This window comes from Haliaeetus leucocephalus, unplaced genomic scaffold, assembly GCF_000737465.1.
Source record: "Haliaeetus leucocephalus isolate CR32 unplaced genomic scaffold, Haliaeetus_leucocephalus-4.0 Scaffold339, whole genome shotgun sequence".
NCBI classification, from domain to species: domain Eukaryota; kingdom Metazoa; phylum Chordata; class Aves; order Accipitriformes; family Accipitridae; genus Haliaeetus; species Haliaeetus leucocephalus.
Window position 1 is genome coordinate 22,710,821 of NW_010972775.1, and position 11,515 is coordinate 22,722,335.

The window sequence follows — 11,515 nt, forward strand, 5'->3', positions numbered from 1 at the left end:
GGAAGGGGAAAGAGGGCCGAGTGCCTGCGGGGAGCAAAATTTCCCATCTCCCTGCTTGAGTTTTGTTTGCAAAGGGAAACCCCAGAGCATCTTGCTGCTGCCACCCTCCCTTCGTCCCAGCTCAACTGAGGAGCGTCACCTCCCTGCCACTGGGAGCTGAAAGGGTCTGGGAACGGTTCAGTCTGTAAAACTGAGCTCTCAAAAGTTAGGGAAATCAGAGGATGAACGTGTGGGTGTAACAAGTTCAGCCTCACTGAGCACACACCGTGAAACACGTCAGGCTGTGCGACGCTGCTCACGCTTGGGTGATTAGAGGGACCCAGGCAGCCCAGGGACTTGTACCCGAAGTACCTGGTTAACCTGACGGACGAGCTGCTTGAGAGCAGGAGATGAAAGAGGAGAGACTGCGCAGGACCGCCAGGGAGCAAAACAGGAACCCTTCCTTCCTCTGCAGCCCCTTTGGGGCTGAGCCGTGAGCTCTGTCTCCAGGAGGGGAGTGGGAGCACGAAGCCGGATCGTGGGCTGACCCCCCCCGAGGATGCTCTGCTCCCACAGTGGCTGGCAGGTTGTGGTGGCCATGTAAGCCTCGTGCAGCACAGGCAGCTGCAGATTTTTTTTTGGGGGGGGGGGGATTTCTCTCTTTTAGCCATCAGCTGCACAGCCCCTGCGAGGATGTCTGCTCCAGCAAGGGCAAAGCAAGACCAGGGAGGTGCCAGCTGCTTCGCAGGGGTAGCCCGTCTCCTCTCCCTGCAAATGCTCTAGCTCTTACCATCTTGTGTGTTGGTGCTTGCTAATTCAGGTCCATAAAAGCAACTGAGAGTCTCACGTGGGGTGTGCAGGCACAGGGATGGCTCAAACAGCTGCATCTTTTGACTTGCCTTGGGAAGAAAGGTCAAGAAGGAAGGAGTTACCCTTTATTAGTGCTAATATCACCTCAAGCACCTTCACAGCGGTGTTCAGTAATGTGGCAGGTACAAATAGGACTCAGTAGCTCATTTCTTCGGTACATGGAAGTTTGGGGTTGCATGTGATGCAGCACCCACATGCCCCTCAGACGTGTATCATCACCACAGCCATCGGGGCTGACCAAGTCCCAGCTCAGCCCAGGGCGGCTGCTGCGGGACCCAGTTTGGGGCCAGCGGTGAGGGATGCCCCATCCTGCCCTGGCAAGGCGGACAGAGAGCAGCCGCCCTTTTGCTCCAGAGCACAAGGCTGCAGGGAGTCTGCAGGTGCTGAAAGCATGGCAGGAACAGTAAAAAAGCAGATTTTGAAGGCTATAGGGCATTACTAGGGGCTGCTGCCCATCCTGCGCTGCTCCCTCCCCCAGGTTCCTGCACCATGAGTGCGGCCGAGGATGCCGAGTGGCTGCGGTGGGTGACAAAGCAGTTCGGGAGCATCGTGGGGGAGGACAAAGAAATCAACTTGGAAGAGTTCAAAACCGCTCTCCAAGTGAAGGAGGTGAATGCTCCCGGGGGGGGGGGGGAGCTGGGTCGTGGGGTCCTTTCCTCCAGGCAGCACTAGCAGCCCGACACCGAACTGTGCTCTCTTACTGTATTTGGAGAAAATTAAGCTTAAAAATAGAATTGCATGGTGTTGTGTGAGAAGAGGGAGAGAGAAACCTAGCAGTACTCTGCAGCAAGCAGGAGTGGAAACCACCGATTAACCATTGGCAATGCAAAATCGATTGGCTATCCACAGCCTGTCTTTAAACATGCTTGGCTATTCCCAGTGAATATTCCTTCCCAGCTGCCTCCTGCCCTGTCCCATCCCGTGTCCCCAGGGCTCCCTCCTTTCCCTGGACAGGCCCCTCTGGCTGCAGTGCCAATACACCCCTGCAAAAAGCAGCCTTTGTTCCTCCCTCCTGTTTTCAGGCTTTCCCCACGACTTTCAGCTTTTGCCAGGCGATTCCCATTGCTGGCTGTGAGAGCTTTGTTTGTAGCATCAGGTTTTGGTTGGTGGAGAGCATTCCACTGCCATGTGAGAGCATTTGTCCTCCTCCCGGCAGTCCTTCTTCGCCGAGAGGTTCTTCACACTGTTTGATGCAGACGGGAGCGGGACCATTAGTTTGGAGGAGCTGCTGAAAGCCCTGAGCATGCTCATACACGGGAATGAGATGGACAAGCTGAGATTCCTCTTCCAGGTTTACGATGTGGATGGTAAGATGATGAAAAATAGATTCATTTGTCTTTTTTTGAACAAAGTTGCGATTTGCAAGGCAGCACGGCTCTCCTCTGAGCATCCAAGTGCGGGCATCGCCACTCAGCTTCAGTGCTGGTGTCACGTCCCCTCTTAGGTTAAGCACAGCTGGGTAATAGCGTAGGAGGGTCTTCACTGCTGGATCTTCATCAAAGGTAAGCAGTGTTAGCTGCCTTCGTCCCATGATGAAAGCATCAAAAATCCATCTGAAAGCCAGCAATTAAATCAGCCACGTGTCAGGATTTCCCACGATTCGCTTTCACCCTTGGCTGCGAAGAGAAGAAGTCTCTGCTCTGCTCAAATATCAACTCTCAATCCCATTGATATTTATGAATCCCAGCAGGCTCTCTTCTTCCTCTATTGGCTGGGAAAGCTGGAAATAACAAAAGCAAAGCTCTTCTTGAGCTGCTTTTCCTGCTCTGACCTGCTTGGGCATAAAATGCTGGCCAAAGAACTGAGAGCCAAGCCTCTTGCCTATCTGGTTTGCTTTCATGCCTTGCTGCCAGATAAGCGTGTCTGCATCGCTTTGCTAGCACCGAGCTCTGCCAGCCAAATGACAATGTGGCTGCTGCAGGTAAACTGCCAATTAGGTCACCTTTTTTTTTAAATGCATGAGTTTGCTGATTTATGAGCAATGGTACGGTCCTGCTCTGGCCAGGCACAGTTTCCTCCCAAAGAGCCTGCGTGCCATTTCTGCATTAAAGGGAGGCAACTTCTGGATTAAAGGTGCAAGATGAAGGTAAAACCATGAGGTTGTCAGCGTGCTGTGGCATATCGAGGTCCCTGCTCTGACCTGCGCAGGTAGCGGCTCCATCGACCCAGACGAGCTGCGCGTGGTGCTGGGCTGGTGCCTGCGGGAGAGCGCGATAGCCCTGCCTGAGGAGCGGCTGGGAGACCTCACCTTAGCCCTCTTCGAGGCTGCTGACAAGGACCACAGCGGCTCCATCACTTTTGAGGAGCTCAGGGAGGAGCTGGAGGGTTTCCCAGAGGTCCTGGAGAACCTGACCATCAGGTAGCTGCGTCGGTCGGTGGGTCCCTCTGGCAGCTCCGCGGGGCTGCGGGTTCCCTTGCAAGCACCTTTTTCCCCCTGCATGGAGGAAAAGGCATAGGATTTATGTTCTCATTAAGGCTATCATGTGGTGCCCAGACCACGAGGTGCTTGGGCCAGCACTCGAGCAACTCAAGTGCCTTATGGTGCCAAGCCGGGTGCAGAGCTTGGATGCAGGGATGGGTGCAGGGATGATGCCACGCTGGGTGCAAGGCTTGGGTGCAGGGCTGGGTGCCAGCCTGGGTGCAGTACTGCCCCAGCTTCCCCCTTTCTTTGGGCAAGGAGCAATCCAATGCCTTTGCTCCCAGCGCAGTGAGCTGGCTGAAGCCCCCGCCGCCCACAGAGAGGAGCTGCCGGCCGCGCTACCTGACCCGGGCATACTGGCACAACCACCGCAGCAAACTCGCCTTCCTGGGGGGCTACGCTGGCCTCAACCTCCTGCTCTTCACCCTGGCCGCCCTGTGGCACGTTGGCCTTGGCAGGTGGCTGGCAGTGGCCCGGGGCTGCGGGCAGTGCCTGAACTTCAACTGTGCCTTCCTTGCAGTGAGTGCTGGGTCCCAGGAGGGATGCAAAGCTCGTGGGGTGCATGGGGTGATGGTTACCTGGGCTATTTACAGTCACATCTATACTGGGACCTTATCCCTGTGCCAGGGGCTCTTTGGAGGGCAGTAATTAGAGCCTGTGGGCTTTTGCAGCTGTGGGACTAGGCTGTCTGCTCTAAATAATTATATGTAAATAATGGGTTAGGGAGGTTGTGAGCTCTTTGAGACAAGGGCACTCATGGCAGCCTGCAGATAGGGCCTTGGTTTCTGTCTCTGGGTGCTCTCCAGTCTGACACCCTGTATCAGCAGGGACCTGGCTTTGGAGCCCCAGGGGACCGGCCCCTGGCTGAGGCCCCCAACATCTCCAATTGCCCCCCGGCATCTCCGATTGTCCCTCTCCCTCTTCTGGAGGTGCTGATGCTGCGGAGGTGTCTGACCTGGCTTCGAGCTACCCCCATCGCCAATGTTTTGCCGCTGGACCAACACGTTGTTTTCCACCAGCTCGTGGGGTACGTGGTGCTGATGCTGGCAGCCGTTCACACGGGTGCCCACATCGCCAACTTCAGTAAGTAGCAGCTCCCAGGCAGGGGAGGCCCTTCGACTGCCGTGGTTTTATCTCGGGCAATACCCCCTCTAACGCGCCCCATTAATCCTGTGGTGGGTTCCCCTGCTGCTAAAGGGGAAAATGCCCCTTGGTGGAGGAGGCATCACCCACACTGCATGGATGAAAAGCAGCAGGGGTCTGCGCTGAGCCCCAAGGGGAGATGCTTTTGTCCTGGGGGGGATGCACATATCCCGGAGGGATGCCGGTGTCCCAGGGAGGGGCTGCATGTGTCCCCGGGGGGGATGCACATGCTCCATGGAGAGAATGCACATGTCCTGGGGGATGCACATGTCCCAGGGAGGGGATGCACATGTCCTGAGGGTGGGACACACGTTCTGGGGGGATGCAGATGTCCCAGGGAGGGGCTGCTTGTGTCCCTGGGGGAGGGGGAATGCACATATCCTGGGGGGATGCACATGTCCCATGGGGGATGCACATATCCTGGAGGGATGCAGATGTCCCAGGGAGGGGGATGCAAGGCCTGGAGAGGAGATGCACATGCCCAAGCGGGCAGCGAGGCCGCAGGCAGGGTGCAGGGAGCTGGAGGGCCCGTGCGGTGCCGCACAGTCTGTGTGCTGTCTGTTATCCCCCTCTAGTGGCTTCCCAGCCGGGCAGCGAGGGGCTCCCACTCTCCCCCACGCAGCTCCCGAGTGGGGTCTGTGCCCTGCAGCCCACAGCCCTGCACCCCAGAACCCCCCTTACCCCACGGTGGGGTGCCAGGGCTGCACCCTTCCTTCACTCAAGGGGATGAGCAGCACCCCGGGGAAGCACGTCTGCTTGCATTGCCCACCCTCCTGCAAAATGCCCCCCCTTGCAACAGTGCTGAGCCCGAGAACTGGCTCTGGAAAGGAGAAACGTTGCATTTTTCAAAACGTCTGAGCAAAGCACTTGAGCGCTTCTTAGTTAAAATAATTGGTAGCAGTTCGGTGAGTGCAGCAGAAATCTGTGTGCGCAGCGGGGGGGTGCTGCGGGTGCCCAGCACCCTGTCCCGACCCGCGCGTGTGCCCAGGCAGGCTGGCGCGGCAGGACGGGCGCCATGCCCTCGCCGAGTACCTCTTGTCGGCACGGCCCGGCGTGGGGGGCCTGGGCGGCACGGCCTCGCAGACGGGGCTGGTTCTCCAGGGGCTGCTGGCCACCATGCTCACCTTCTCCAGCCCCTGCATCCGACGGAGCGGCCACTTCGAGGTGGGTCCCGCCGCGGCCCAGAGCGACCTGGAAAACCCCAATGCCATGCCCAAAGCCGCTCCGTCTCGGGGAGCCGGGGGGACCGGGGCGAGGGTCCGGTGGGTGGGTGCCCATCCGGGTACTTCCCCATGGGTGGGGGAGAGCTCATGAGCCGGTTGCGGTGCCCCTTGATACCACCCTTGGACACCCCCCTGCTCCTGCGATTTGCAGTTTTGGGGTTTCTGTGCTTTTCTTCATCATTTGGGCTGCCTTTGCCTGCTGGGATGCCCCGGCACAGCCTCACCACAAAGCACCATTTGGCTCTACCGGCTTCAGTTCATGGTCAGCCCCCCTCGATGTCCCTTGCTCCCTGCCCACAGGTCTTCTACTGGACCCACCTCTCCTACATCTCTGTCTGGAGCCTCCTCATCCTCCACGGCCCCCACTTCTGGAAGTGGTTTGCTGTTCCCGGCTGCCTCTTCGTGCTGGAGAAGGTGGTCGGCTTGGTTTGGCGGCGTGCTGGGGGGCTGCGCATCGTGGAGGTCAACTTGCTGCCCTCCAAGGTCTGCACCCACAGGGGTCTCCGTGCCCCTTCCCACCTCCCTCCTGATGCTCTCCTCTTCTGAGACCCAGAATAAAGCTGCTATGGTGCACAGAAATATCTTTAGTATTTGCAAAGCGTTTTGCAGTTTGGGGAAAAGCACTTTGTAAGTGACCATGCTGGTTATTCAACATGGGGCAAAAGGAGGGACAGTGGGACACGGGAGGGGGTGATGGCCTTGATGTGTTTGCACAGCAAGCTGGAAGGGGGATACTCTCCTGGCCACGTGTGGGAGGGACGGGGCACAATGAATAGCTTATATGGAAAAGATGCAGGTTTGGGTTCCTTCGAGCTGTGTTGGTGAGTGTTTGCAGCAAAAGGTGAAAGCAATTTTTTTTGTCTTCAAGCAATTTTTTTAAAGCTTAGAATTTTGTCTATTTTTCAGGTAAAAAACCCTAAACCCATAGAACAACAAAAGACAAAATGAAAACTGCTTTGACTCTTAGTTTCTTCAGAAAAACTCTTGTTTGAGGCCAGCCCTAACTGAGATTTTTGTTTGATAGCAAAGCTGGGCAGTGAATAGGAGAACAAACCTCTTTCTCAGGTCAAAGCTGTAATTCCATCTCATGTTAGCCACTGGGAGGCACAAACTTGGGTGCTCATGGGCTGCAGGGAGACCAGCCCAGCAGAAACCGACCGGCATGACGTGCCTGCTGGATGCTCCCAGCTTTTCTGGTCTCCTTTACCTCCAGGTGACTCACCTTGTGATCGAGAGACCACAGTTTTTCCACTACAAGCCTGGAGACTACATCTACCTCAACATCCCGGCCATTGCCACCTACGAGTGGCATCCCTTCACCATCAGCAGCGCTCCTGAGCAGCAAGGTGATCACTGATCCTTCACTCATTGTGCATTGCTGGGATGTTTTACATCACCGGGACGATGTTTTGCATCACATAAGCCCCATCGGGGTGGCTGGATCCCCTCTGAGGGTCATGCAAGGAGGTGTCCATGCCCATGGAGCAGGGCAGCGTGTGTTTATGCCTCAACTCTCCTGCCTCCATCTCTGCCTGTACATAAGTGCTATATAAAAACATGTGCTTGGGTTATTTCAAGCAAAGCGTGGGGACAGAATGGCACCCAAATGCCCTGCCTGGCTCCATGGGCGCCCAAGGTTTGGGATTTGGGCTTCACCCAGCTATTAGAGCAAACCCGATCCTCCGCTGCAAGCCTGGGGCTGATGTGAAGGACATCGGTGGGGACTGCTGCTGGGTCCCTGGGGCCAGAGGTGTACGGTACACAGCCTGTGGTGCTGGGGCTGCAGGGCAGTTCCTTACATAGGATGCCCACCCACTGCTCCACTTCATCCTGCAGAGACCCTTTGGCTGCACATCAGGTCGCTGGGCCAGTGGACCAACAAGCTGTACGAATACTTCCAGCAGCCTGAATTGCCCAGTCTGGAGCTGAAACCGCTCAGCAGGAGCCTGAGGGAGAAGAGATGCCGACGCTGGGAGCAGGTTGGTGTGGATGGGGCTCGGCTTTCGGCAAACACAGAGGTTAGACCTTGAACTGCTGCTGGTTGGCAGCCGTTTGCGAGGTGGTGGCTTTGCCAAACTGAGGCCCCCCCACAATGTGCCTATGGGTTTCTCAAGCTGATGTCCTTGTCTGGCACATGCGCAGGGCTCTGCCGGACAGTCTGTCCCTGGCCAGTTCCAAAAAATCAAAGAAGTGAGGACAGGTCAGGGCTGGATGTGCTCTGCTGAGCCGTTCCCCCCGGGGTCACCCCAGTTTTCAGCCACCCATGCAGCGCCAGGCTGGGTGCTGGGGGTACCTCTCGTGGTGCACATCCCCTGCAAGGTGCTTGTGCAGCCTTGAAAGATTTCGTGTCCCACCCCTCCACCGAGGCTGTATGACCCTGATAGATAGGGCATCAGATGCCTGCGAGCATCGCAGCCAGTGATGCCTTGGCCTTTGGCTTCCAGGAAGGTCTCTGCAGTAGAGCTGGCTCCGAGGGGGGGTCTGTGGCCACCGGCGGGGACAGAGCCGTTCAGCTGACATCATACAAAGCCACCAGTGCTGCTGCCCCAGGAGAGGAGGACCTGCCGGCGGAGGGGGTGAGCACCGTCTCCCACTCTCGCCCAGTGCCGCCAAGACCCCCACGCTCCCCGGTGGGCAGCGGCAGAGCCCCTGGTGCCTGCGGGATGGGGGTGAGGGGGGTGTCTCTGCTCTCATCAACACAGCAGCGGCCAGAAGACTGACCTGGAGAAACAAGGGGAAGCATTGCTTCTATCCTAAATGGGCCAAAGCTCGTTAAAAGGTCTTTTCAAAAGAAACTTCTCGGATATCAATCATGGCAATGCCAGGATCCTGAGAGCCACCGTTAGCAGCCTTTATCCCCTGACATGAAAAGCTCTCGGGATATTGATTCTGTCTGGGCTGGAGGAGCAGTCCTGGCAGATAACGTACTTACATGCACCGGTTTTAATGAGTTTCTCTACCTGTCACCCTTACATTCTTATCTGTCCCTGGGTAAGCAGAGGTTCCCCACGCCTGCTCCCACCACCCAGGCCATCACGGTCCTTGGAAACTTCTTACTGACCCCCCAACTTGTGTGGGGATTTGGATAATTGCCTTTTTAATCAATACTCAAAGTGATGATGATCCAGATAATGTCATCAGGTGACAGGTTCCTGGCACTGGACATTAGTGGGACGTACCGCCGGGAATGTGGGCACTGCGCTGGGCTTGGCATGAGCAGCGCCCTGGGTCTGACTGAGGGATGCGGCTGGAAACGTGCACAGTCTGGATAAACCCAGCTGGAAAAAACCCACCCCAAAACCAAACCCGGGGAACAAGCAGGTTTAGCATTAGCTGTCATGGAGGGGTTAGGGATGGGGAGGAGACAGTCACTGCTCTCTTCACCTTGCAGGTCTCCACCGGGCTGGGTGAGACCCATCGGTTCTGCAGCATCAAGGTGAGGGATGCCTCCGTCCTTCCCTGGCTCCAGTGAGCAGGGCTGCACTCAGCATCCCCAGGAGGGACCCACACGTGTGCCCAGTCACTCCACACGTGTGCCTGGCCACCTGATGCATGTGCCCCTGTGCACAAGGAGTCCCACCTGGGGCTGATGCAAACCCAGCACTGCAGGAGGGTTTTGTGCTTCTGCCCACCCTCTCCTCCTCTTCCTTTGCTCCCATGAAACTCCCATAAAAGACCCCAAATTCTGCCTGGGCTCCATAAGCCTGCAATGCATCTTGCACACTAACCCTGCTCCTATCTGCAGCCTAAGAATTGTTTTAGCACCCACGGGCTGCTGGATCTCTCCCTATTTCTCATCTCTGCTAGTGCTACATCGACGGCCCTTATGGGACCCCGACGCGGAGGATCTTTACCTCGGAACATGCTGTGCTCATTGGCGCAGGCATTGGCATCACCCCCTTTGCCTCCATTTTGCAGAGCATCATGTACAGGTTGGTGCCGTTGCAGCAGCTCAGGCTGCAGTCATGCCAGCAGACCCCCAATATGAGCTCTGACGTGGCTTTGGGAGGCACAAGACGTGATGTATGCCATGGTAGACTCGTCTTCCGACACTTCTCCTTGCGGGATGAGCACCATGGGGCAGCACCCATTGTGGCTCTTCCTCAATTCTAACCTTGGGACTCATAACACATGGCCATGAGACCCACGCATGGGTCCTTCCTTGGTGTCAGGCTTCCCCCTGGGGAATTCTGCTGCAGGAAACCCCCTGGCAGGAGGTCGGCCATGGGCATGCACCAGAGCTGGTGAGGAATGGGTGCTCGGGGTCTCCCTGAAAAGGTCTGCTGGGGTCGGAGGGGTGCGGGTGGTGGGGCAGGCAGGGCTGTGTTTGCCCTTGCAGGTACCGCCGGCGAAAGCAGAGCTGCCCCAGCTGCCACTACTCGTGGTGCGAGGACCTGCGGGACGAGGAGATGACGCTCAGGAAGGTAGGAGCAGGTGGAGGGGGATGCAAGACTAAGGTTTTCCCTGGGGATGGGGGCAGGAGGGCTGCAGACTCCTGAGGGTGGAGAGTCCACAAGCATCCCTTCCCGCTCCGGGAGGTCTGGTGTGGTGGGTGGCTGGATTTGGCCCCTGTGCTGCGTGCCAGCTTCGAAGCAGAGGCTGCTGTGTCCTTTCAGGTTGACTTCATCTGGATAAATCGGGACCAGAAGCACTTTGAGTGGTTTGTCAGCCTGCTAACCAAGCTGGAAATGGAGCAGGCTGAGCAGGAGCCGGGAGGTGAGTGGGAGGCAGAGGCTGGCCAGCAGAGCCCCCTGACCTGGGGGTCCCCAGCCCCGTGTTTGGCATCACCCCCAGGAGAGCCCAGCCCGACCCAAGGGGGCACAGAGTGGGGCTGGACCCCCAGACTGCAGCCGGGCTCCCCTTGAATGCCCAGGGCGGTTTTTGGAGATGCACATGTACATGACGTCAGCCCTCAGCAAGAATGACATGAAGGCCATCGGGCTGCAGATGGCCCTGGACCTGCTGGCCGCCAAGGAGCAGAGGGACTCGATCACTGGGCTGCGGACCAGAACCCAGCCCGGCCGCCCCGACTGGAGCAAGGTGAGGGCTGGCTCTGCCCCACCACCAAAATCATGCTCATGCAAAGGGAACCATGCTCACCAAACCTGCTCTTTGGGGGGGAACACCACAGGAGAGCCCTGTTTCAGAGCGGGAGGATGCACCGGGATATCCAGACCCGGGGAAACCTCTCCCTCCCGTGGGAAAGCAAGTGCCATGGGAGCGTGGGGAGGCTGAGTTGTGCCGGGCAGCAGCTGCCAAAGCAGGCAGGGATCCGGCCAGGGCAGGAGGGCGCTGTGCCACCATGTCCTCTTCCCCTTTTGCCTGTGCCCTAGGTGTTTGAGAAGGTGGCAGAGGAGAAGAGAGGAAAAGTGCAGGTCTTCTTCTGTGGCTCGCCAGCACTTGCCAAAGTCATCAGGGCACACTGCGAGCGCTTTGGCTTCCAATTCTTCAAAGAAAACTTCTAACCAACAGTTCTTGCCTCCCTGCCTGCCCCTAAAGGTCTGCAGTGGGGTGATGGGCTCTGGCGGCTGGATCCTTCTGCACCATCCATGTTGGCTCCCGGCTACCTCTCAGTCAGAGCTGGGGAGGGTGGGATGCAACGGGGAGGGGAAGGGGCTGAGCTGGGCTTCAGGGCTTTGGGGTAGAGGGGACAGGATCTTGGAGCCATTTGGGGTGTCCTGGAGCATCCATGCAGGGGTTTTGAGAAGGAAAGAACCAGTGTCCCAGAGCACTTTGGGATGGAGGGGATGAGGTCCTGCATCACCTTGAGGGGCTTTGGGATGGAGGGGACAGGCTCCTGCATCCCTTTGCGGGGCTTTGGGATGGAGGGGATGAGGTCCTGCATCCCTTTGCGGGGCTTTGGGATGGAGGGGATGAGGTC

The 11,515-nt window shown here is 57.6% G+C and overlaps 1 protein-coding gene across 2 annotated transcripts; it reads left to right on the top strand.

The window, feature by feature from the left end:
* The first annotated feature begins 1,338 nt into the window (after nt 1-1,338).
* On the top strand, nt 1,339-11,099 carry NOX5 (NADPH oxidase, EF-hand calcium binding domain 5). 2 transcript variants are annotated; one of them, XM_010572128.1, is made up of 16 exons: nt 1,339-1,458; nt 2,006-2,156; nt 2,352-2,358; nt 2,957-3,208; nt 3,553-3,787; nt 4,198-4,351; nt 5,400-5,575; nt 5,935-6,117; nt 6,848-6,980; nt 7,471-7,613; nt 9,026-9,070; nt 9,442-9,566; nt 9,974-10,058; nt 10,251-10,350; nt 10,508-10,674; nt 10,968-11,099. In XM_010572128.1, the coding sequence occupies exons 1-16, from the start codon at nt 1,339-1,341 to the stop codon at nt 11,097-11,099; spliced, it is 2,208 nt and encodes a 735-aa protein (XP_010570430.1). The 2 variants fall into 2 exon arrangements, with proteins under 2 accessions (XP_010570430.1, XP_010570431.1); XM_010572129.1 differs by lacking the exon at nt 2,352-2,358 and having other exon boundaries at nt 2,998-3,208.
* The last annotated feature ends 416 nt before the right edge of the window (nt 11,100-11,515 follow it).